The sequence below is a fragment of the Mustela nigripes genome, chromosome 15 (assembly GCF_022355385.1).
Source record: "Mustela nigripes isolate SB6536 chromosome 15, MUSNIG.SB6536, whole genome shotgun sequence".
In the NCBI taxonomy this organism is placed as follows: domain Eukaryota; kingdom Metazoa; phylum Chordata; class Mammalia; order Carnivora; family Mustelidae; genus Mustela; species Mustela nigripes.
The window spans coordinates 28,678,790-28,704,324 of record NC_081571.1 but is presented as its reverse complement, the minus strand read 5'-3'; the positions used below and the strand labels follow the sequence as shown (position 1 = coordinate 28,704,324).

Sequence of the window (25,535 nt, the reverse complement as noted above, 5' to 3'; positions counted from 1 at the left end):
GAATTTAAATAAAAATTTTTTCAAAAATCTTGAACCAGTTAAAAGTTTTGGTATTATTTGGTTGATTCACTTACCTTGGAAAACGAGGTGTTTTATTGATTAGTGAAAAGTCTCCTCCTATTGGTGTCAAATCTAAGATGTATTTAAAAATAACAAAAAGGAAAGACAAATGATTAATTTTTTAAAGAGTCAAGAGGAATGGGGCTGAAGTATAAAGAAGTAGCTGTGGAGTATTGAGAAATGGACACAGAGTAATGAAGGAGAAACTAACTGCACAGCGTTAGGCATTCAGTGAAAGGATGGGCCACATGTTTGCTTCATTTATGTCTGAAGGTATTACTGTGTTAATGTTTTTAATTTTAACTGTAGTTCATCATGAAGAGGATGTATTTTATTGGTAATATTGAATAACAAAAGGTCATATATATACCAAGACAAAAGAATATGTAATCCTTTAAAAATAAGTCTTGAAGTCTTCAAGGACTAGTTTTTATTCTGGAAAATGAACTCATCCAGAGCTCTTCAATCTCTTACCATTCCAGCTAAGATGAAGTTATAAATAAATACATGAAAATAAAGTTGTCATCCCCTCCTGTGTTCCCTAATTGCATCTGGGTGATTTTTTTGAGTCCCCCAGACTAGAAATGTCAGCATGGTCTTTAAACAGTCCTTTCCCCCTTGCTGCCTATTTCCAGTCATTTCCTCTTCCATCAGTTCTGACAGCTCGGATACCCTGCCACACACTCCTCCTCCCATTCTGCCATTACCTGGCTCAAGCCTTCATTACTTTTTATGTGGGTTTTTGCATCAGCCTCATTCCAATTCAGTAAACATTCTACAGGTGCCTTCTCTGCATCTTTGCCTTTGTTTTGACTGCAGCTCCTATGTTGGAAAGGTAGTTAAACCAAATGCTGCTAGATGCCAGGTCCAGAAGTGATAGGGGAAGAACTGCAGTGAATTCATTGCTTGACTATCTGTGCATGTCCTAGGGATTGTTGTTGTGCTGAATTGGGGGTCGGAGAGGGCATTGCTGCCAAATCTTCCAGTCTTTTGAGAGAAGCTGGAAATGCATATTTTGTGAGAAATCTTAGAATTTCTTCACTTCTGTTCTAAGTACTTCCCCAATGAAAAGAGAGTCAACATTGCATTTTAATATGTGAAAGACTGAGAAGTCCTGCAGGAAACAAACCTGTTTAAGATTCTGAACTTCTTAGTTTGGCCTAAGAGGCTCTTTACCACCTGACTCCTGCCTGCCATTCACTGATTTTAGAAAGAATGTACTAGGGACGCCTGGGTGGCTCAGTCTGCTAAGCAACTGTCTTCAGTTCAGGTCATGATGCCAGGGTCCTGGGATCAGGTCCATATCAGGTTCCTTGCTCAGCAGGGAACCTGCTTCTCCCTCCCTAAGATTTTAAGAAGAAAATCTTAAAAGGAAGACTATGCTGGATCTTCTCATGTCTGTGTTTAATTGGATTCTCTTAACCTGTAATGCCTCCATGTTATTGACCTCACCCCTCATTCTGTTCATCTCTTGCTGACTTTCCCATCTGCATTTTCATGACAGTGTGTTGTACCTCTGTCATCAAGTAACTATCCAGTTTATATTGTTCATGTATTGGATCTTTTTTCATTAAACTAAGACCTTTTTAAAAAGATTTTTAAAAAATATTTACTTATTTGATAAGAGACACAGCAAAAGAGGAAACACAAGCAAGAGGAGTGGGAGAAGGAGAAGCAGGCCTCTCACTGAGCAGGGAGCCCAGTACAGGGCTTGATCCTAGGACCCTGGGATTGTGACCTGAGCTGAAGGCAGATTCTTAATGACTGAGCCACCCAGGCACCCCAAACTAGGACCTTCTTGATGATAAAGACCTGTGTTCATACTATACCATGCACTTGGTAAAATGCCTAATGGTTGTAGAGTAGACACTTAATGACAGAATGAGTGGTTGAGCCACTGAATGAAGGCAGGTTGGAACTTGACCTGGTGTGATGGAAAAACATTAGTATTCTAACTGGTGGTCATATCCATTTTATATATATTCTGGTTCAAGTTTCTAGGAGCATGTTTTGTACTTTATTCTTTTGTTCAAGTGATATGGCTCTCGATTGCTTGAGGAAATAAAGTTCATGCTCTGTACTATAATACTCAAGATATCCCATGTTCTAGCTTCAGTTCTCCATCTTGGTTTATCTCCCACTATTCCTTTTTTTTTTTAAATTAATTAATTTTTAAAAAATTTTTTAAAAAAATATTTATTTATTTATTTGACAGACAGAGATCACAAGTAGGCAGAGAGGCAGACAGAGAGAGAGGAGGAAGCAGGCTCCCTGCTGAGCAGAGAGCCCAATGTGGGGCTCGACCCTGGGATCATGACCTGAGCCGAAAGCAGAGGCTTTAACCCAGGCGCCCCAATTAATTTATTTTTTTCAGCGTAACAGTATTCATTGTTTTTGCACCACACCCAGTGCTTCATGCAATCCGTGCCCTCTCTAATACCCACCACCTGGTTCACCCAGCCTCCCACCCCCACGTCTTCAAAACCCTCAGATTGTTTTTCAGAGTCCATAGTCTTTCATGGTTCACCTCCCCTTCCAATTTCCCTCAACTCCCTTCTCCTCTCCATCTCCCCTTGTCCTTCATGCTATTTGCTATGCTCCACAAATAAGTGAAACCATATGATAATTGACTCTTTCTGCTTGACTTATTTCACTCAGCATAATCTCTTCCAGTCCCGTCCATGTTGCTACAAAAGTTGGGTATTCATCCTTTCTGATGGAGGCATAGTACTCCATAGTGTATATGGACCACATCTTCCTTATCCATTCGTCCATTGAAGGGCATCTTGGTTCTTTCCACAGTTTGGTGACCATGGCCATTGCTGCTATAAACATTGGGGTACAGATGGCCCTTCTTTTCACTACATCTGTATCTTTGGGGTAAATACCCCGTAGTGCAATGGTGGGGTCATAGGGAAGCTCTCTCTTTAATTTCTTGAGGAATCTCCACACTGTTCTCCAAAGTGGCTGCACCAACTTGCATTCCCACCAACAGTGTAGGAGGGTTCCCCTTTTTGAACATCCTCTCCAACACATGTTGTTTCTTGTCTTGTTAATTTTGGCCATTCTAACTGGTGTAAGGTGGTATCTCAATGTGGTTTTAATTTGAATCTCCCTGATGGCTAGTGATGATGAACATTTTTTCATGTATCTGATAGCCATTTGTATGTCTTCATTGGAGAAGTGTTTGTTCATATCTTCTGCCCATTTTTTAATATGATTGTCTGTTTTGTGTGTGTTGAGTTTGAGGAGTTCTTTATAGATCCTGGATATCAACCTTTGGTCTGTACTGTCATTTGCAAATATCTTCTCCCATTCCGTGGGTTGCCTCTTTGTTTTGTTGACTGTTTCCTTTGCTGTGCAGAAGCTTTTGATCTTGATGAAGTCCCAAAAGTTCATCTTCACTTTTGTTTCCTTTGCCTTTGGAGACATATCTTGAAAGAAGTTGCTGTGGCTGATATCGAAGAGGTTACTGCCTATGTTCTCCTCTAGGGTTCTGATGGATTCCTGTCTCACATTGAGGTTCTCCCACTATTCCTTAGTGTGTATTCTTCCAGCCAAATGTGACTACATTTCATGATCAGACTCTTTCTGGCTTTGCTCAGCTGATACTTCAGATATTCCTGTCTCAGCCTGTTGAAATCCCGGTACTCTTCAAGACTTAGCTCAGGTTTTTTTTCTCAACTCTTGAAAGGGAAGAAATGGTGTCCTATCTGATCCTGGCACATTGGGGCTCTCTTATTTAACTTTAGTTAAAATGTTACAGATGTAATTTTTATATCTTCTGGCTGATGACAGAGATCTTTTTTTAAAAAAAATTCTTTTTAAAGATTTTACTTATTTATTTGACAGATCACAAGTAGGCAGTGGAAGGCAGAGAGAGAGAAAGGGAAGCAGGCTCTCCGCTGAGCAGAGAGCCGGATGCAGGGCTGGATCCCAGGACCCTGAGATCATTACCTGAGCCAAAGGCAGAGGCCTAACCCACTGAGCCACCCAGGTGCCCCATGAGGACAGAGATCTTAGACTCCGTACAGTGCTTGGTTAAAATATTAGGCAGGTTGTCGGGGCACCTGGGTGGCTCAGTTAAAGCTTGTGATCTCTGTCTGTCAAATAAGTAAATAAATAAATAAAAATCTTTTAAAAAAATATTAGGCAGGTTGTAATAGTGTAAAGTGATACAAACTCATAATAACTACACATAGGATTAATGTGATTTTGTTTTTACTGTATGATTATAAGTAGGTTAGTTGAGGAGAGCCAAGGGTAAGTATTAGTTGATCTATGTAAGTGTCTTAGTCTGTGTAAATATGATGTAGTGTTATTTTTTTAGTTTTTAGTGTACACTTGAAGAAAACATGAAATCTAAATAAAAGTTTTTCCTTTCTTTTGTAGGAGTCAAGGAAGGACTGAGGTGAGATTATTTCTATGAAAATTTTATTTAAAACATAAGATTATTTTACTATGTATTAGTAATAGTAAAAAGAAGGTGGTATTTGCATTCTGGAAAACTCCACATCAAACTAGTTGCTGATGGTGAGGAACACATAACAGTGTAAATGCCACTTTTATGTAAATGAATGGACTCCTGGTTGTTCATTCTTAGCATTTTTCTGCTTTGACCTAAACTATCCCATCTCGGTACTGTGAGGCTTACTGTTGCTTCAGTAATGCTTCAACATTATTTCAGTGTGACAGAGGCATTTTTGTCTGGATTTTTCAGGGCTTTAGATTTTGACCCATTAAGTCTAGGACGTAATTGTGGCACCTATCACATAGTAGAGAAATATTTAACAAATGGTTCATAATCTTTCCTGTGTGGTTGGGAGATTAGTATTTCATGTTTATAAATCTTCTGATGTAAAATGTGATGCTCCCAGGGGCGCCTGGGTGCCTCAGTGGGTTAAAGCTTCTGCCCTCTGCTCAGGTCATGGTCTCAGGGTCCTGGGATTGAGCTTCCTTCTCTCTCTGCCTGCCTCTCCGCCTACTTGTGATCTCTGCCTGTCAAATAAATAAATAAAATCTTAAAAAAAAAAAAAAAGTGATGTTCCTTTGGGGAGATCTGGTATATAGCAAAAATCATTTTGAAAGAACATCTAGTATGTGGTTTTTATTCTAAACCTCAATATTGCATTATCTTTGTAAATATTTAGTTGTATTTCTTAAAATATTAAAAAATGAAATAGTACCATGTACTCCTACACTAGTCATTAAAACCTAAAATATATATATATATATATATATATATATATATATATCCTCTGCTTTTGGGAGTGTTTAAGCTTTCTTAGTAAATACCTCACTTTTCCCCCCCTTAAATACAATTGATTTCTTAATACTCTTACAATATTCACTCATTCAGCAAATACTGTTTCCCTTCTATGTGCCAGGCATTTTGCTATATATTTATTTATATTTATTATATATTTAAATATATATTTAAGTATATGTATTCATAAGGATATAAATGTAACAAGATACGATCCTTTGAATTCACAGACCTTAAGGGAAAAAAAATTATTTCTGTTTGGAAATAGAATTTCTTCAGCCGTAAACCACAGAAAACATTTGAAAGCTGTCACCTATCTTTATAATAGTAGATTAGTTTCATTATTCTGACAAATGGGAATATATTCTCTTTCTCTGCTTAAGATTTATTTATTTTATTTGGGGTGGAGAGGAGCAGAGAGAGTCTTCAGCAGATTCTGCAGTGAGCATTGAGTCTGAAGTGGGCCTTGTTCTCACAACTCTGAGATCACAACCTAAGCCAAAACCAAGAGTTAGCTGCTTAACTTGACTGCACCACCAGACGCCCCTGAATTCTCTTTTTATGATGAAGTATTAAAGGTTTTTTGGATAAAGTTTTAGAGAAATGGGTTTTTATTTTTTACATTTTCCCAAAATTTTATTATGAAAAAGTCAAACAATGTTGTAAGAATTTCATGGTTAAGAGTAATTAATATTTTATTACCCTTAATATATCACATATTTACTCATCAGTTTTAGAGAAATGTTTTAATGTCTAGAAACAAAGATACACGTTTTTTTAAAAGTATTTGTTTTATAATCAGAATTTCTGTGAATGATACTTTGAATACTTAAGCTTGTTGTAATAAGCTCTTGTTAATGTGTCTGTTAGGTGTCATTTACTTTGAATGAGGATCTTGCAAATATTCACGACATTGGTGGAAAACCAGCATCAGTCAGCACTCCTAGAGAACATCCATTTGTCTTACAAAGTGTTGGAGGACAGACATTAACAGTCTTTACTGAGAGCTCATCAGGTAAGTGGGAATAGAATTATTTAATGTGATTCCTGTATGTGTTGTATAGATTTTCTGTCTCAACATAGACTTTGAGGTCATTACCAAGGCTTCTCTACCTGTTGTTCTATCTCTATTCATATCATGCTATTTATTTTATTTCTCTAAGTACTTTCCTGTGATTAATGAAATTTTGGCTATTACTCGAGGGTTTAGTTTCCATTTGGGGTATGAAGAAATAGAACAAAGCAGATGGCAGATTGTGGTGCATCAAGCTGTCTTCTAGGATGTTGAAGAAACAGTATTCTGAGTTTTGCCAAGATAAGGTCATACTTGCGTGTTTTGGTAAATCAATATTCAGCAACTATAAGTTGTGCCTTAAAAAAATCTCTTAATATTAGGGAATATTTTAGTCAGAGTTTTTGCTTTTGTGGGTTTCAATGTGAAGAGGGACTTTTTAGTGCAGAGAGATGAACTGTTTGTAATTGGTTTTGACTTCCAAGAAGCTGTGTTAAGTATAGTTTATAAATTTTATGTGCTCTCAGATATTTTACCAGTTCAATAATCAGGAGCAGGTGTTTCAGTTTGTGAATTAAATATAGAAGGAGCTTTTTTGCAGTGTACATCTATGTTTATTTTCATTGTTATTTGATTCTTAACCTTACCTGAATTTAGACTATTACTATTAATGCAGCAGGGCAGCTCACTTTAGTGGAGCTAACTTCTCATATCTAATTTAAAAAATTTATTGGTTGTCTAAAGAAAATGATTTGTGGTTTTGTTGTATCTTCTTTAAATATTACAAAGAAAGCTGTAAGAAATTATAATTGTTAAGAATGTTATTGTTTTAAAAAAGAATATGTTCAGATAAATCTTTTGTGGTGTCTTAGATTACCAAGTAGCTGTTATAAACTGATCAAAAAGACAGTCTTTTTTTCCCACCGCCCTCCTTGGACATAGAGTGTAACAAAATGGTAAATTATAGGGGTGCCTGGGTGGCTCAGTTGTTGAGCATCAGACTCCCGATTTCGGCTGACGTTGTGATCTCGGAGTCCTGAGACTGGAGCCTCAGGTTGGTGGGGGTGGGGCTTCTCTCCCCCTGTCCCTCCCCTTGCTTGCTCTTGCTCTCTTTCTCTCTATAAAATAAATAAATCTTTTTAAAAATACCCAAATGATAAATTACAACTTTTATATCATGTGGTTTAAGATAAAAATTTTGTTTTATTGCATTATTCTGTTGCTACAAATTTGTAATGTAGTATTATGGGAGGAAGAAAATGTTAAACACATGCATTTTCTCTTGGAGAGGTTTCAGCTACTCAAGAAGTATTTATTGTATGCCGCGTTATGCAGGGCATAGCATAGGTGTATCCAAGGACTTCGAAATTTTTTTGTGATTGGCAAGATTTAGCAAGACCTATTTAACCTGTGAGGTTTTCTCTACTTTTGTGGTTGTCTATGGAGTAGAAGAGGCATACGGCACCAAAACAGGAAATAGGAGGCAGAACCTTGAACAAAAGTTGAACTACACTTGCAGAGAAAGGTACCTTATTTCAGCTTTTTTACATTTTACTAAGTTGCTCATTTTTCGAATGCATGATATATTATTATTATTTTTTTTTTTAAGATTTTTATTTATCCATTGGACAGACAGTAGTAGTAGACACAAGTAGGCAGAGAGGCAGGCAGAGAGAGAGGAAGGGAAGCAGACTCCCGCTGAGCAGAGAGCCCGACGCGGGGCCCGATCCCAGGACCCCAGGATCATGACCTGAGCCGAAGGCAGAGGCTTTAACCCACTGAGCCACCCAGGCGCCCCTGCATGATATATTATGATACAAAAGATAGTGGTTTACAAAGGTGAGGTTTGTTACTCTCAAAATTCATCTTCCATTTTAATCTTATAAATCCTTTAGTTAGTATTGTGCTCTTTTTGAACATTTTGTGTTCATATTTCTGGTTACAGTGTACTCCAAAGTGAATATGGTATTACAAGGATTATCTTGGCAGGGATATGGAAGAGGATCAAGATTGTCATCCTTCTTCTGGAGTTTGGACAATATGTTCTTGCTTTGTCGAACTGTGGTGATACAAATGCAGATCTAAGTTACTGTTAGATGCTTCACACCCCAAGGAGCTTTTTCTTTCTTAATTTCTGTCATTTCTGTTTCATGTCATTGTTCCTTGGCTCTCCTTGTAACTTTCTGTGCTTTAATTTCCTTATTTGTGAAATGGAATAAAAATTATTTATATTTAGGTCTAAATAAGAATTTTTTAAAACACTTAGAATAGCACTCTACATAATAAATGCTCAGTAACGATTAGCTATTACTGTTATTAATTTTAGATCTTATTTTTTAAAGATCTATATATGTATATATATACGTATATATGATTTAAAGTAAGCTCCAGGCCAAGTGTGGGGCTTGAACTCATGACCCCAAGATCAAGTATCACATGCTCTACTGACTAAGCTCACCAGGTACTCCTATATTAGATCTTACTTTTTTTTTTTTTTTTTTTTTTTTAAAGATTTTATTTATTTATTTGACAGAGAGAAATCACAAGTAGATGGAGAGGCAGGCAGAGAGAGAGAGAGAGGGAAGCAGGCTCCCTGCCGAGCAGAGAGCCCGATGCGGGACTCGATCCTAGGACTCTGAGATCATGACCTGAGCCGAAGGCAGCGGCTTAACCCACTGAGCCACCCAGGCGCCCCTAGATCTTACTTTTAAACATTTCAGGTTTCAAGTTTATTTTAAGGCATGTGCATGCATTTTAGCTTGTCTGTGTGTGTATCATCTGATTAACTTCAGCCAATAGAGATTTTTATGTTTGGTGTTTTTTGATTGCTTGGATGTCTGAGAAAAAGCTCTGTAGAGTTGCCGTTGTTAACAGTGTATTTCCTTGAGGGGCACTGTGTCAGTTGCCATTTCTAATCTTTAAGGTCTCAGTTCTACAGCTGGGTCCCTTGAATCTCTAGGGAGTCATGAATAGACAGCAGAGGCTTGTAATTGCATGACATATTTCAAATGTTAGATGTAGAGTTGCCTGGGTGGCTCAGTTGGTTGAGCATTCCACTGTTGATCTCAGCTCAGGTCTTGATCTCATGTTCGTGAGTTTGAGCCTCACACTGGGCTCCACACTGGGCATGGAGCCTACTTAAAATTCTAAAGATATATCTTTTGAATTTTGTATTTATACACACACACACACACACACACACACACATTGGAGTATTCCTATCTGAGGAAACATGTTTTATTTTTAAGGACTGTTTTGGGTTGGCCCCTTTTTTGGTCCACATTTCTCTATGAAATTCTAAAATATGCATATTTTTCTGGGGAACAGGACTGTAGCTTTCATTGGTGACCCAAAAAAGCTTTAGAGTCCACACTCTAGTATTAGCTTGGTTGATCATGAACTGGCCAAAGTGTGAATAACTGAACCATTTTACAGTGAGTAAAGCTGTTTATTTTACAATGAAATATGCATAAAGCTGGCATTATTTTAAATATTTTTATGTTTTCCCTCAAGCAAAGAGCTGTACCAGCTTATAAAAAGTTGCTTTTCTTGGCTCTTCACTTTTTTTTTTTTTTAATATTTTATTTATTTATTTGACAGACAGAGATCACAAGTAGGCAGAGAGGTAGGCAGAGAGAGAGAGAGAGAGAGAGAGAGGAGGAAGCAGGCTCTCTGCTAAGCAGAGAGCCCGATGCAGGGCTTGATCCCAGGACCCTTGGGATCATGACCTGAGCGAAGAAGGCAGAGCCTTTAACCTACTGAGCCATCCAAGCTCCCCTCTTCACTTTTTTTTAATAGTCTGTGGGTCTATAAAATGTAGAATTTGATAAGAAGAGTTAAAACCTCACTTGTTCCATGTGTTAGGAGTTAAATTTTAATAACTTTATTCCTTCTATAATACAGATTTTGCTGGTTTTTGAGAGGCCTCCTTGAACCAATTTTTTCTAATGATTCAGTTCTACATATTAGAGTATCTTTGTGGGAATGGAGTTTGAGGAGACTGATGATATCTTTTACATTATCTCCTTAATACAATCTGCATTCATTTCATGAGTGTTTTATGAACACAATTTATTTCTAGTTGAGTATTCCTATCTGAGGGAACATGTTTTATTTTTAAGGACTGTTTTGGGTTGGCCCCTTTTTTGGTCCACATTTCTCTATGAAATTCTAAATCTATTTCCCTGTTAAATATTTTTATTAGCTAATATCCTTATCTTTCTGCCTTTGTCTAAGGAGAAATTCTTCATGTGTTTGGTCTTTATTTTTCTCCCCTTGGGTCTTTGGTTTAGTATTTTTAGCTACTATTGGTAATTAAATAACTTCGATTTCTTTGTAATTTACAACCCATCTTTGTTCAAACTTGGGTTTTCTTTTAATTGCAAATTCTAGACTAGAATTGTTCATTCATCTGTGTAACAGATTTTTTTTAATGCTGGGCCCTGTGTTAGAATAAGGCTAGACTGGCATACCTGGGCGACTCCGTGAGTTGGGCATCTGCCTTCTACTCTGGTCATGGTCCCAGGTTCTGGGATGGAGCTTGTCAGGCTCCCTGCTGAGTGGGGAGTCTGCTTCTCCCTCTGCCTTTCCCTCTGCTTTTGTTGCCTCGCATTCTCTCAAGTAAATAAATAAAAATATTTAATTAAAAAAATCAGAGTTCTATTCAGCTGGGCAGCTGGTATCCTCACTACAGAAAGTGCTCTAATGGAGCTGTGTATAAAGAAGAAAAAAGAGTAAATGAAAGAACTGGGAATGACTTCAAATGTGGAGATAATATTTGAGCTGGACCTTGAAGTAAGCATGCCTTAATAGGAGGCAAGAAGGTAAGATAGAATGCATTTTTCTTGCCTCCAAATAGCCTGTTCTTCACTTTGCTTTCTCCTACCTGTCATACTTCATCATAATCTATCTAAAAAGCTATTAAATAGTCCTGGTTACATCAAAGCAAAATAGCTCAGTTGTGGATTTGATAGTCTAGTTTAGAGATTAAAAAGTTTGACCTGGTGCAGTGGAAGTGGAAAAGAGAATACTGTTCTAAAGATAGGAGAGGTAATTTTGACAGCTTTTGGTGATGAATTAACTGGGAGAATTGGATGAGTGGGAAGCCCAGAATGGTTTCCAGGCTTTTTCAGCTTGAGCATCTGGGTAAGTGGGGAGACCATAACTGAGTTAGAAAATATTGGAAGAGATGGGCAGGACTAAAACTGATGGACCATGGTGGTGGTTTTGCTCTAAGTTTTCATTATCTTTGACCCCTCTGCAGCAGTTCATTAATTGAGCAACTGATATTTGTACCTACTGTCTGCAGGACCTCTTTTATTTAGACTTGGAATACTTCAGTGAGCAAAAACCCAGCCTTCCTAGTGCTTACATTTTAGTAAAAGGAAACAGCAACAAATAATAAATGTAATGAGTAAATCTTTTTGCAGTCTAGAAGGTGGTGAGTTATCTGGGGGAAAAAAGCAGAAAGTGCAATCAGGAGTCCTGAGTTGAAGTTGGGACTTTCAAGTTTAATATTTTAATTTATTTTTAAGTTGGCTCTGTACTTAACTTACTTGACAGTAAGGTTTGTATTAGTCATTTTACTCCTGAATTAAACCTTATGGGTAGGTTACTATGTCTTGTGCTTATCACCGTTGTGTTTGGGCTAGGATTGGCCAATAATGGGTGGGTGTATTAAAGCATAGGTGTTAAAATAGTTTATTTTCCCCAAAGAATTACAACTACTCTAAAGGTACATTCTACAATGGTTTTTAAGTGAGACGGTTTATTAGTAACTTCCTTCAAAGTTTCTTAAGACATTTGAGGTTCAAAATTGAATATTAAATTCCTTTCTCAGTTTTTTTCTTTCTCATTACATTTTTTGGCACAATTGATTCCTTTACTTTCTTTTTGCTAACTAGAGTAGTTCAGCAGTGTGTCCTGTAACACTTGGTTAACCACTGTACACATTATAATACCTCTTCCTGGGATAATAAAGCAGCTGAAATAATTGGAAGTATGTGTGAATATATTTGGTGGTGGCCTGCCTAATTTACTGTCAAGCCTGAATTTGGTAACATATACCAACACATATTTGTCTTAGAACACATTAGTTTAAATTGGAGGAAAACTGTTATAACTGTGGGAATGCTCTTTGCAGATGCTGAATTATCAATCATGTTGGAAATACTGTAGAATTTATAATCTGCCTTGTGTGGATTATTCTGCAGTAAAGGCAAATAAAGGATAAATATAGGTAGTATTTTTATTTAAAGTTGAATTTTTGACTGTTAGTCGGAAACATTAACTTGGTATGTTTCCCCCATTTGTTGAGAATGGGATTTTAGCTGTATGATTTGCAGAGGTGGATTAAGCTTTACATATATGTGTATGTGGTTGTTAGCATTCATACTACAGCTGATTCTTCTGTTGTTGAATTTTTTTTCTTATCACTGCCTTTAAACATGAGTTACATTCTGTTGTTTATTAGATCAGCACCATATGCTTTGTTACTAGTTACCATGCAATGGGAGTCAGGTTTTATTTAGCCTTATATATCATAATTGTAGTTATTTTTTTTTATAATTATTTTGTATCACTTCAATGCAATGGTTCTTGAACTTTTTGGTTTCAGGGCACCTATACATTACATGTTAACATAAATAATATTTATATGAAAATAGCCCTGTTTCCAAAAAAGAAGTAGATGGAAATGTATTTCACATTCATATCTGGTTTAAAAGACAAGTTGATTCTCCTCTCCACTTCTGCATTCAGTCTATAGTGGTATGTTAATTTTGGTTGAAGTATCTGTAGGAAATCTGATTTCTTACAAATACTAAGTTAGGAAAGGGAGGAGTAATTAATGAAATTTTCAGATACGGGTGCGTATTCTTTTGCTACTATACCAAAATTCTGTAAGGGTAGTTTCTTTTTTTTTTTTTTAAAGATTTTATTTATTTATTTGACAGAGAGAGATCACAAGTAGACAGAGAGGCAGGCAGAGAGAGAGAGGAGGAAGCAGGCTCCCCGCTGAGCAGAGAGCCCAATGCGGGACTCGATCCCAGGACCCTGAGATCATGACCCGAGCTGAAGGCAGCGGCTTAACCCACTGAGCCACCCAGGCGCCCCTGTAAGGGTAGTTTCTTAAAGGTTTGTTGCCGTATAGAGTTTAAACCCAGATCAGTAAACTTTTAATACTCTGTTACACTGAAATCCATAGGTTGTGGGGTGCCTGGGTGGCTCAGTTAGTTAAGCATCTGCCTCCTGCTCAGGTCATGATCCCAGGGTTCTGGGATTGAGCTCCATGTCGGACTCCCTGCACAGAGGGGGTTTTGCTTCTGCCTCCTGTTCTCCGTGCTCCTGCTCTCTTTCTGTCTTCTCTCTCTGTCAAATAAATAAAATCCTTAAAAAAATAAAAAAAAGAAAGAAAGAAAATAAATCCATAGGTTTTAACTAGTACTTTGTGAATGGATTTTTACGTACGTGTGATTTTGTAACATCATATGTCCATCATTTGGAGAATGTTGGTTCACTGAGCTATGCACTTCTTCCACATGTTGACATGTTTCCTTATATCAAAATTTTGCATTTATTAACATCACTGATTTAATCAGAAAGTCTTTAGATAGCTGTCAAGCTTATGATGGGTGGGTATACATGTTTTGAAATTGGTACTTTTCGTTTTGAAAGTTTGAATTTTATTAACTGGCATCAAATGCTCTTGGTTGTTTCTTGGAAAGGTTGGCCTTATTCCATTCATTTTTGAGAAAGTAGATACCTGAGTCTGATAACTATAGTTTGTGTGTCTGCCCCCAGGCTTTCCACTCTGCCAGTGAATTATGTGCAAAGACTCTGTGGAAGGAGTAAGGAAGCTGGATTTTTTGCTTACTCTTGAGTAACGGCTATGCCATGGAACCGAACATTTGGAATCCTACCAGTTTCTGGCAATTTTATTCTTGTCAGGAAGAGCAAAAACTGAAGCAAAAATGTATGACTTTAGTGCTTTGTATTTTTCCTGAACTGCCAGCAAGTTTTGTGGCTGGTTCAGCTTTGAAATTTCTGCCAACTGCCTGAACCAGGTCTGCTCTCTGAAGTTGAACCTAATAGCAGAAAATGTTCCTTTATTCAGTGGCTGGAAAGAGAGTAAAAGGCATGTTTGTATTCTTTTCATATTTAGGTATGCACGCATAAATGCACGGTTGGTACACACTGTAGATTTAATAATTTGGGGATGAAGGTGCGGAGAAAAAAATTGAAGGATGAAATTAAGGTTTGGAATCACAAGTTATTTAAGGCTGATTTTTAAAATGAAATATTTCAAGCCTATAATAAACTGTATAGAATAGTTCAGAACTGTTTATATTTGCCATATTTTTTTAAAGGATATAAAATGTTCCGGATACAGCTGACATTCCTTTTTTTCTTCTCGTCCCATCCCACCTCCCTATCCAGAGGTAACCATTGTTCTGGAGTTCAGTGCGTATGTATTGTGACTCATTTGACAGTCTGCCGTTGCTTACAACAAAAGTCTTAACAATTTTACTCAAGAAAACAGAATTCTTGGGGCGGCGGGGTGGCTCAGTGGGTTAAAGCCTCTGCCTTTGGCTCAGGTCAGGATCCCAGGTTCCTGGGATCAAGCCCTGCATTGGGCTCTCTGCTGCGCAAGGAGCCTGCTTCCCCCTCTCTCTCTGCCTGCCTCTCTGCCTACTTGTGATCTCTCTCTGTGAAATAAATAAATAAAAGAAAAGAAAAGAAAAGAAAAAAAAATTCTTTTTTTTTTGATGCACAATAATGTATTTTGGAAATTATCACTTCAAAAGAAAGGAGAAAATAGAAAATAAGGATAATTTTTAAGATTGTGATATAATTGACATGTATTGTCATTGTATGTATAAGTGTAAGTGTACAGTATGTTGAAGTGAACATTTATACTGCAGCATGACTGCCACTGTAGCATTCGCTAAACCTCTGTCACGTCACTTAATTAACATTTCCTCTAGTGCTGAGAACATTTGAAATCTAATCTCTTAGCAAGTTTAGTGTTTACAATAGAGTTTTATTGTCTGTGGTCCCTGTACAGTATTAGATCTCCAGGACTTAGATATTTATTAGAAGAAAACAAAATTCTTTAGAGACAGTTTAAGCAGTGTCATCTAAATTTGTAGTAACTAGGAAAGTTCAGTGCTTGTATTGAATGGAGATTTTTTATTTTTTAGTGTAGAGTATATCTTGACAAGCCTTTTTATTGTTGTTTTGTTGTTTCTTTACTACATGAATTTTTTAATTCCCTAGAATTTAGTATAAATTATGCAAACAAAAGTATTATTAATGAGAAACCTAAGAAATTCAGTCCTATGTGCAAAATACCTAATTCATCAGTGGAAAATATAAGGATAAAAGAAGACATTTAAATTTTGTGTTAGCCTTGCCACCCATACATTTTTTATTTTGGTAATGTAGTCTCTTCTATATCTGTATTGTAGTAATCACACTGTTAGTATTTTGAATACGAGTCAGATAATATTTATAGTATTATTCTTCAGAAGAATTGATCTATAGTTGATGCAAGGAATATTGACACATTTGGCTTTTCATCAGTTTTAGTCATTGCTATGAATTTGTTGAAGTAACCTAAGTTTCCAGTTTTGTTACTCATGAATTCTGCTTTAATTTTATTGCTTATCAAACTGAACACTCAAAGAACAAATAATCCAATCAAGAAATGGGCAGAGGACATGAACAGACATTTCTGCAAAGAAGACATTCAAATGGCCAGCAGACACATGAAAAATTGCTCAACATCACTCAGCATTAGGGAAATACAAATCAGAATCACAGTGAGATACCACCTCACACCAGTCAGAAGACTAAAATTAGCAAATCAGGAAGACAGATATTGGTGAGGATGTGGAGAAAGAGGAACCCTCCCACACTGTTGGTGGAAATGCAAGCTGGTGCAGCCATTCTGGAAAAACAGTATGGAGGCTCCATAAAAAGTTGAAAATAGAGCTACCCTGTGGCCCAGCAAATGCACTACAGGGTATTTACCCTAAAGATACAAATTTAGTGATCCGAAGGGGCACGTGCACCCCAATGTTTATAGCAGCAGTGTCCACACTAGCCAAATTTTGGAAGGAACCTAGATGTCCATCAACAGATGAAGGGATAAAGAAGATGTGGTATGTTTATATAGTGGAATACTGTGCAGCAATCAAAAACCATGAAATCGTGCCATTTGAAATGACATGGATGGAACTAGAGGGTATTATGCTAAGTTCATCAGAGGAAGAAAATTATCATATTATCTCTCTGATCTGAGGAATTTGAGAGGTAGGACAGGGGGTTGTGGGGGCTAGAGAGGGAAAAAAATGAAACAAGATGGGATCGGAAGGGAGACAAACCATAAGAGATTCTTAATCCCATGAAACAAACTGAGGGTTGCTGGGGGTGGGGGTTGGGGTTAGGGTGCTGGTTGATGTACATTGGGGAGGGTATGTGCTATGGTGAGTGCTGTGAAATGTGTAAGCCTCATGATTCACAGACCTGAATCCCTGGGGCAAATAATACTTTATATGTTAATAAAAAAATTTTGTTGCCTAAAAATCTACTGGAAGTTGCGGTTGTGACCTCTGTTAAATAACTTTATTTTGGACCTGTCTTCCCTGTATCCTTGTTCGTGATTTTCATGGAGAATGTCAAAAAGCCTCAAGTTTTTATCTTTATCGTATGTCTTATTTGCTTGTTGTTCCTAAAATTCAGTTTTTATCTCAATACTGCTCATTTTCTGATTTATAAAGCTGTTAAGAAGAACTTAGGAGGGGTGCCTGGGTGGCTCAGTCGTTAAGCATCTACCCTTGGCTCAGGTCATGATCCCAGGGTCCTGTGATTGAGCCCCGAGTTGGGCTCCCTGCTCCGCCAGAAGCCTGCTTTTCCCACTCCCACTCCCCCTGTTTGTGTTCCCTCTCTTGTTGTGTCTCTCTTTGTCAATTAAATAAATACAATTAAAAAAAAAAAGAACAACAACTTAGGAGGTTTTTATTATACCTGGAGGGACTGATACGCTGTACGAATGTGTTTCTCTTTTTTCCTTTTTGATTTTCTATAGCCTCCGGGTTATGAAGTTGGTTCTTTGTTTTGATTCATGTATACTTAAGATCTTAGGAAGACTTTGGCTTCTTTACAAAACCTACAACATGGTAAAATCAATTTTACAGTGTTACAGTACTTGAGGTATTAAAACTAAGTCTTGAAATAATGTTAATTTAGAACCATTTTAGTTGTTTTAAACTATCTTAATATTTTGAAAGTCATTTTCTTCGGCTGTTTCAAATAACTTTATTGCCATTGTTTTTTTTTTTTTTTTTAAAAACCCCATGCAAGGGGCACCTGGGTGGCTCAGTGGGTTGGGCCGCTGCCTTCGGCTCGGGTCATGATCTCAGCGTCCTGGGATCGAGTCCCGCGTCGGGCTCTCTGCTCGGCGGGGAGCCTGCTTCCCTCTCTCTCTCTCTCTGCCTGCCTCTCAGTCTACTTGTGATTTCTCTCTGTCAAATAAATAAATAAAAATTAAAAAAAAAAAAAACCCATGCAAGATTGTTGCACACAGACATGGTTTTTGTCTCTGGTTCTTTGAACATAAGTGTATTCTTTTATCAAAATTTAAAATTGAGAAAATGCAGTGTAGCTGATTTTTTTTTTCTCTGCCATGTAGCCCCTTGTTATAGGAAGAGAAGACACATTGCTTGGTTGGCTTTATACTTTTATTGCTTGAAACTGTATTCTTTTGATCTGGTGATAGTTCTAATACAGTAATTCCCTATGGGAAAAAGAAGCTTAAGACTTCAAAATTTATTTATTACTTTAAAAAGGAATTAATATTCTTTGTTGTTGTTGTTTTAATTTTTATTTTTTTAAGTAAGCCCCTCACCCAGTGTGAGGCTTGAGCTCACCACCCCAAGATCAAGAGTTGCAAGCTCTACTGACTGAGCCAGCCAGCCGCCCGTCTACATGTTTTGTTTTAATTTAATTTAATTAATTTATTTTTAAAAAATATTTCGTTTATTTATTTGACAGAGAGAGACACAGCGAGAGAGGGAATAAAAGCAGGGGGAGTGGGAGAAGAAGAAGCAAGCTTCCCACTGAGCAGGGAGCCCAATGAGGGGATCCCAGGACCCTGGGATCATGACCTGAGCTGAAGGCAGGCGCTTAATGACTGAGCTACCCGGTTCCCCTATTTCATTTTACTTTATTTCTTTTTATTTTATTACGTTTTATTTTAAATGTTTTACTTATTTGTTTGACAGAGAGAGAGAGCACACACAAGCAGGGGGGGTAGCCAGCAGAGAGAGAGGGAGAAGCAGACTCCCCACTGAGCAGAGAGCCTGACATGGGGCTTGATCCCAGGACCCTGGGATCATGACCTGAGCCGAAAGCAGGTGCTTAACCTACTGAGCCACCCAGCATCCCCCATGCATGTTTTTTTTGAATTATTATTTTTTTTTATTAACATATAATGTATTATTTGTTTCAGGGCTAAAAGTCTGTGATTCATCAGTCTTCTACAATTCACAGCCCTCACCATAGCATGTACTCTTTCCCAGAGCCATCCGCTAGCCACCCTATCTCTCCCACCCCATCGACTCCAGCAGCCTTTAGTTTGTTTCCTGAAATTAAGAGTCTCTTATGGGGGACTCCTGGGTGGCTTAGTCTGTTGAGCGTCTGCCTTTGGCTTAGATCATGATCCCAGGGTCCTGGGATTGAGTTTGGCAGGGCTCCTTGCTCAGCAGGGAGCCTGCTTTTCCCTCTGCCTGCTGCTGCCTCTGCTTGTGCGTGCGCTCGTGCTCTCTCACTCTCTCTGACAAATAAATAAATAAAACCTTTAAAAAAAAAAAAAGTCTCTTACGGTTTGTTTCCCTCTCTGGTTTCTTCTAGTTTCATTTTTTTCCCTCCTTCCGCTATGATCCTATCTTGTTTCTCAAATTCCTTAAATCAGCAAGATCATATGATAATTGTCTTTGATGGACTTACCTAATCATTGTCTGCAGATTATGAATATATTTTTAAACTTCTGCTTTCTAGGTGTGTATCTTTATATAATTAGTGCAGTAGTTCTGAACTGGGGGAAACTTTGACAGCTCTGGAGACATTTTTGATTGTCACAGCTGACTGTTAGTGGCATCTGATTAATGATCGAGAATGCCACTAGACATCCTACCATGCACAGGACAAGGACAGCCCCTCACAGCGAGGAACCACGTAGCCCAAAATGTCAGTAGTGTCAAGGATGAGAAACCATGGTCTCATATAAGAGAAGCTGTTATTTTTAGCAGACAATCTGTTTGATATAACTACTAGTGATATTAAAGTCCTAAAATAAATGAGGTTTTTTGAAGGTGCCAACAGGAGTGACCGCAACTTGTTTACCTCCCTAGTAATTGTTTTTGTTCTTCTCTTCCTTCTTTCTCTCTTCCTGCTGCTTTTCTTCTCTAATTGTGTCAGAAGAAATTTGTTTGCTTTTAGGAGACTACCCTTGAGGTTTTATCTTTATATGGATTTTTAAAAAATATCTACTATTAAGCACCATGTTTTTTCACTAGCTATTGTTGGTCACATTACTTCTTTAAAACAGTTTTGGGTGTTTGCTACAATCACAAAAGCACATTTTTCTTACTTAGTATGACTGAAGAAAACTCTTAGAGCAAAAAAATATGGTAATTTACATATGGCTTTTTATTGCTCTTGAAAAACATTCTTACTCTTAGAAAGGTATGGCTTGTCTCCTACCTCATCCACTTTAATTCAGGCTTGATTTAATTCTTCAAGCTTAAAGATTCATATTTAGTAAAGAGAAAAAGCAATATAAAGTTGAAATATGGCTGATTTCTCACCTATATATTAGTAAATTAGTGGAACAGAATTATCTGTAGGGCTTTTCATGGTAAAAGCTTACCAGGACAGGGTCTCCTGGGTGGCTCAGTCAGTTAAGCATCTGACTCTTGATTTTAGCTCAGGTCATGATCTCAGGGGCGTGAGATGGAGCCCAGCATCAGCGTATGTGCTGGGTATGGAGCCTGCTTAAGATTCTCTCTCTCTCTCTCTCTCTCTCACTCCCCCTCTGCCCCCTTCCCCTCTCTTTTTCCTCTTCTCTAAAATAATGATGATGATGATGATGATGATGATGATGATGATGAAAGCTTACCAGGGAAGAAAAATAAACTTTCTTTTCCCTTCCCCCACCCCCATTTGTTCTTTAACTTTTCACTATGGAAAATTTTTAAGCATTCCAGTAGCAGAGAAGTAGTATAGTTAATCTTGTTTCAGCTATACCACAGCCATTGCCCTTTGTATCTCACAGGATGATTGATCGATTATTTTATAGATTTACAGAGAGGAGAGAAAGAAAGCAAGGGGGAGGGGGGAGGGAGAGGGAATCTTAAGCAGGCTCCTTGCTCAGCACAGAGCCTGATGCAGGGCTTGATCTCCCACCTGCGCCAGAACCACCAGTTGGATGCTTAACCGACTGAGCCACCCAGGAGCCCCATACATCATTTTAAAGAAAATCTCACACAGTATGTCATTCTGTCTTAAAATTCTTCAGCACGTGTTTCCATAAGGATTCCTTTTAAAAAAATAAATAACCAGAATGCTGTTAGGATACCTTGCAAAACAAAACTAATTCCAGTATCGTAGATCTAGTCAGTGGGAGCTGTCATGCTCAAATTCCAATGTTCCCTGATCCCCTCTCCTTCTGATATGTGGTTCAATTCTTTTTTTTTTTTTTTAAAGACTTTATTTATTTATTTGACAGAGATCACAAGCAGGCAGAGAGGCAGGCAGAGAGAGAGAGGAGGAAGCAGGCTGTCTGCTGAGCAGAGAGCCCGATGCGGGGCTCGATCCCAGGACCCTGGGATCATGACCCATACTTAGTAGATATTTATTTTTCTTTTTTCTTTTTCTTTTTTATTTTTTATAAACATGTATTTTTATCCCCAGGGGTACAGGTCTGTGAATCAGCACTCACCAAAGCACATACCCTCCCCAATGTCCATAACCCTACCCCACCCCCCGTTCTCCCAATCCCCCTCCCCCCAGCAACCCTCAGTTTGTTTTGTAAGATTAAGAGTCACTTATGGTTTGTCTCCCTCCCAATCCCATCTTGTTTCATTGATTCTATTTTTAAGTTCTGAAATAAAAACTCATTCATCCATGTTCTTACCAGGTGCTAGAAGTGGACAGCTGTGGCCTGGGCAGAGGTAAAACACTACTAGAGAGCCAGCATGCTCTGAAAGACTGCTCTGTTTGGAAAGAAATGCAGATTATTTTTTTAAGAGCGCTATGTACGTATCAGTCCACAGTTTCTTGCTTATACTGTATCATTAGCTATTCCAAAAGAAGAAGGGAACAGAAACCCCTACAGACACATTCTGTGTTCACATTTTCCTCCTACCCCCTGTAAAAGAGTTAGTCTTGAGAATGTTTTATGGTTAGAAGTTGTAGCCTTCTCCACTCATACAGAAAAACAGCACACCATGCAGGCTTGTTTACAGCTTCAGTTTCTTTCTTTTATTTCCTTTCTTGATTTATTTGAGAGAGCAAGAGAGTGGGCACACATGCACACACATGAACGGGTGGGGCAGAAGAGAGGCTCAAGCTGAGCGCAGAGCCCAATGTGGGGTTCTATCCCACCGCCTTGAGATCATGACCTGAGCCACAACTAACAGTTGGTCACTTAACCTACTGTGCTACACAGATGCCCAGTAGCCTTGGTTTCTTTTGTATAACTACAGAAACCTTAATGACTATGAGGATTTGGTAGGTTTTTTCCTTCTTTTTCTTTTCTTTTCTTTTTTTTTTTTTGGTAGTTTTTTTCTTACTGTGTAACTTGTTTTGTACCATAAACACTCTCTTGAGGGGAATGCCTGTACTGTTCAGCAAAGGAAAATGCCTCTTCACAATCCTTTTTCTGCAGCCTTTAGGTGAAGGATTTTTCTTTTCTTCCCGAGTTAGGGAAAGATTCCCATAGATTAAGGATTGTGGCGTAAATACCATGGATGGTCTCAGTGCCTGCCCGTAGTCTTTCTGCCCTTGCCATTTCTGTGCATGCTGGCTAACTTCTAAATCTCAACATCTGTGTCTCTGTCTGAGTGCACTTTCTGCTGTCCCCCATTTTGCCCTCCTGGAGGACAGGTCAGAAATGCTAGGATATTAACACTCATGCTGAGAACCACTCTCAACCAGTATCTGACAGGACTCCGTGGGTAAATATCTAGCTCCCTAAACCCTCAAGTGGGGCGTTCTGGAAGGATCTAAAACCAGATGGAGATAATAAACTGTAGCTCTCCCTTTACTCAGAAGGTGAAAATGATGTCTTTATAGAGATAACCTTGACATATACACCAGCTTTTTAAAAAGTCGCGGACCAAATGTGGTTTTATAATTCTTTTTAAGTTACTTAATGCCATACTTCACAACTTACCACTAACACACGACTATTTTTGTGGGAGCATTGATGTGTTCTTTGATCCTCGGCCTTCTGAGTGTCTTGTGTATCCAAATGGTTTTAAACCCTACTGTGATTCCTAGGATCGCTGCCCATAAAGCATTCTTTAATAGACCCAAATATTCTAAGGCTGAGATTCAGGAAGATTTAAAAGAGGAAGCCGAGATGTAGTTTCAGAACACATTGGTGTTTTTATGGTTGTGTGACTGCCTACGTTGCTTTCTCTCCCCTGATCATTGCTTGTTTCTGCTGCCGTCTCAGTCAGCTGCCTGTTGCCATTCTGATTGACCATCGTCATCTTCCTACCTGTGTTAGCATCCAGTGTGACTGACTGCTGCTGCTGCCTTCCCTAGGCTTTCATTAGTCCCACTAATAATGGAACTCAGTCTCACTGGGTAAACATGCCTTCTCATCCCTGCCCTTGTGTTCATTTGGATGTCCCCAAAGCCTCCATGAACTCTTAAGATCTCAGGAAGGTGTCTCAGATACCATTCCTGATTCTTTTTCTCACTTCAGCCCCCAGTCTTTCATATATGCAGATTCTTTATTTACAGCTTTTTGAAATAACTGTTTCAAAGCAGTAGAACTTCTGCACTGAATATAATTTACTCTGGAAGACAATTGCAAGGGGAAAATATTCTGTATACATAGTACCTCATTAGCTGAAAAAAACTATCATTTGTGAGAAACCATTTCATTCCAACACTGTAAAATTCATGAAAAGTAATTCACATAAATTAACTGCATCACTGATTCAGCTGACGTTTGCCTCCCCCAAAGCCTGTACTTGCTTCTAAGTCTTGTCAGAAAAAAATATTAAAATATGTTAAGTGGGAGAAAGAAAAATTAATTGGAGCCTGTGTAATGGTAAGTTTACCAGACTGTCTCACAAAGATAACCATAGTCTGTATTAAGAAGAAAAATAAGTAAAATTTTTAAATGCTAGGACTGTGGACTCTGAGAAACAGACTGAGGGTTTTGGAGGGGAGTTGGGTGGGTGATCAGGTGAGCCTGGTGGTGGGTACTAAGGAGAGCAGGTATTGCATGGAGCACTGGGTGTGGTAGAGAAACAATGAATCTTGGAACACTGAAAAAATAAAGTTAAAAAATTAAAAAAAAAAAAACCAAAATGCTAGGACCATGACTCTGTTTTGCTTGTTCTTAACATGTTAGACCTTAAGTTTAGTATTTCTCTCTCTTTTTTAAAGATTTTATTTATTTATTTGGCAGAGATACAGCAAGAGAGGGAACACAAGCAGGGGGAGTAGGAGAGGGAGAAGCAGGCTTCCTGCTGAGCTGAGAGCCTGATGTGGGACTCGATCCCAGGACCCGGGGATCATGACCCGAGCCAAAGGCAGACACAACCATTGGAGCCACCCAGGTGCCCCAAGTTTAGTGTTCTAATATTGCAGTATTTCTAAATAATACTGGTTGTGTCCACTGTAAGACTTAGCTTGAAAGTTAAATAATTATTAGGAAGGAAATAAGGTTCCTCAGTATATGTAAGAGATTGTATAGAAAAGTCAATGTCTTTAATGAGTACATGAATTCAGAAAGCACATCTCCCAATGTTCTGTATTTTGAGCTGAGTGATGGTTACAGGGATGTGTTTACTTTGTGAAAATTCATCAGAGCTTATGAACTTATGACTTGGATACTTAAATGTAAGTTGTATTTCAGTAACATTTTTATTAAGCAAAGCACAAGAAGAAAACACATTTTTCTAAAAATCTGTTTACCAGATCTCTTAGTTGATTCAAAAAGTTAATTATAGGTATTAAATCAAGTTATATGCTTTTGCTGGGGGTTTCATAAAACAAGGACAGCCTGAGTGGCTTAAACAACAAATTTATTTTCTCATAGTTCTGGAAGCTAAAAGTCTAAAATCAAGGTCCCATCATGTTTGTTTTCTTCTGAGGCCTCACTCCTTAGTGTGCAGATGGCTGCCTCTTCCTGCTTGTTCACATGGTTGTTCCTCTGTGCACATATACCCCTCCTGTGTGACCAGGTTTCTTCTTTTAAGGACACCAGTCATTTGGATTAGGGTCTACTCTAACTGTAGACTACAGTAACTGTAGAGTTACATTTTATTATCCCTGATTTGGTTCCGATTTCCCTAGAAGCTTACTCTGTGTTATTTGATTAGAAACCTAAAAATGACTCTGCAGCATGAGATGCGTCTGTCCCATGGTTTTCGTGGTACATACACTGCTACTTTAGCAGTAGGATCGTACTGGCCAAAGTTACAGAATTAGAAGACGTGCTGTTTAAGTAGTAATTTACCAACATTATTAGTGGAGGAGACGACTTGCATTTTGACCTGGATCATTTCTGAATAAGAGGATGTGTGTGTGTGTTGGGATATTGATTGGAAGATAACTCATTTTACTAATCTTACATTAAAGGTAGTGACTTTGCTGCACAGATAAAAGGAGAGTATATTGGAAAAATAAAAAGTCATAGACTGTAGGTTGAGTTTTAAGTACTAGGCAAAGATGTTTTAGGACAAGATAGTCAAAGATAATGGGTCATTAGAGTGAAACAGGGTCTAGAAAACCCTGTTCTATTGAAACTGATCTCGCCTGGATATAGTGTTCTTTAATTTGGAAGACATGGCTCTCATGGTTCTTTCCTTTGAGTTTAATTTTAAAGGTAGAAGAGAAAGTACTTAAGGATTGTCAAGTTTAGGGGTGAACTCAGGAGTATAAGTCATGAAT

At 38.1% G+C, this 25,535-nt stretch overlaps 1 protein-coding gene across 1 annotated transcript in view; it reads left to right on the top strand.

Moving 5' to 3' along the window:
• Positions 1–25,535, top strand: part of GTF2F2 (general transcription factor IIF subunit 2) — a 152,861-nt gene that overhangs the window by 21,708 nt on the left and 105,618 nt on the right. The window contains exons 3-4 of the mRNA XM_059377775.1: positions 4,453–4,471; positions 6,197–6,341. Of these exons, the coding sequence (XP_059233758.1) occupies positions 4,453–4,471; positions 6,197–6,341 (164 nt within the window). The remainder of the gene's footprint in view (positions 1–4,452; positions 4,472–6,196; positions 6,342–25,535) is intronic.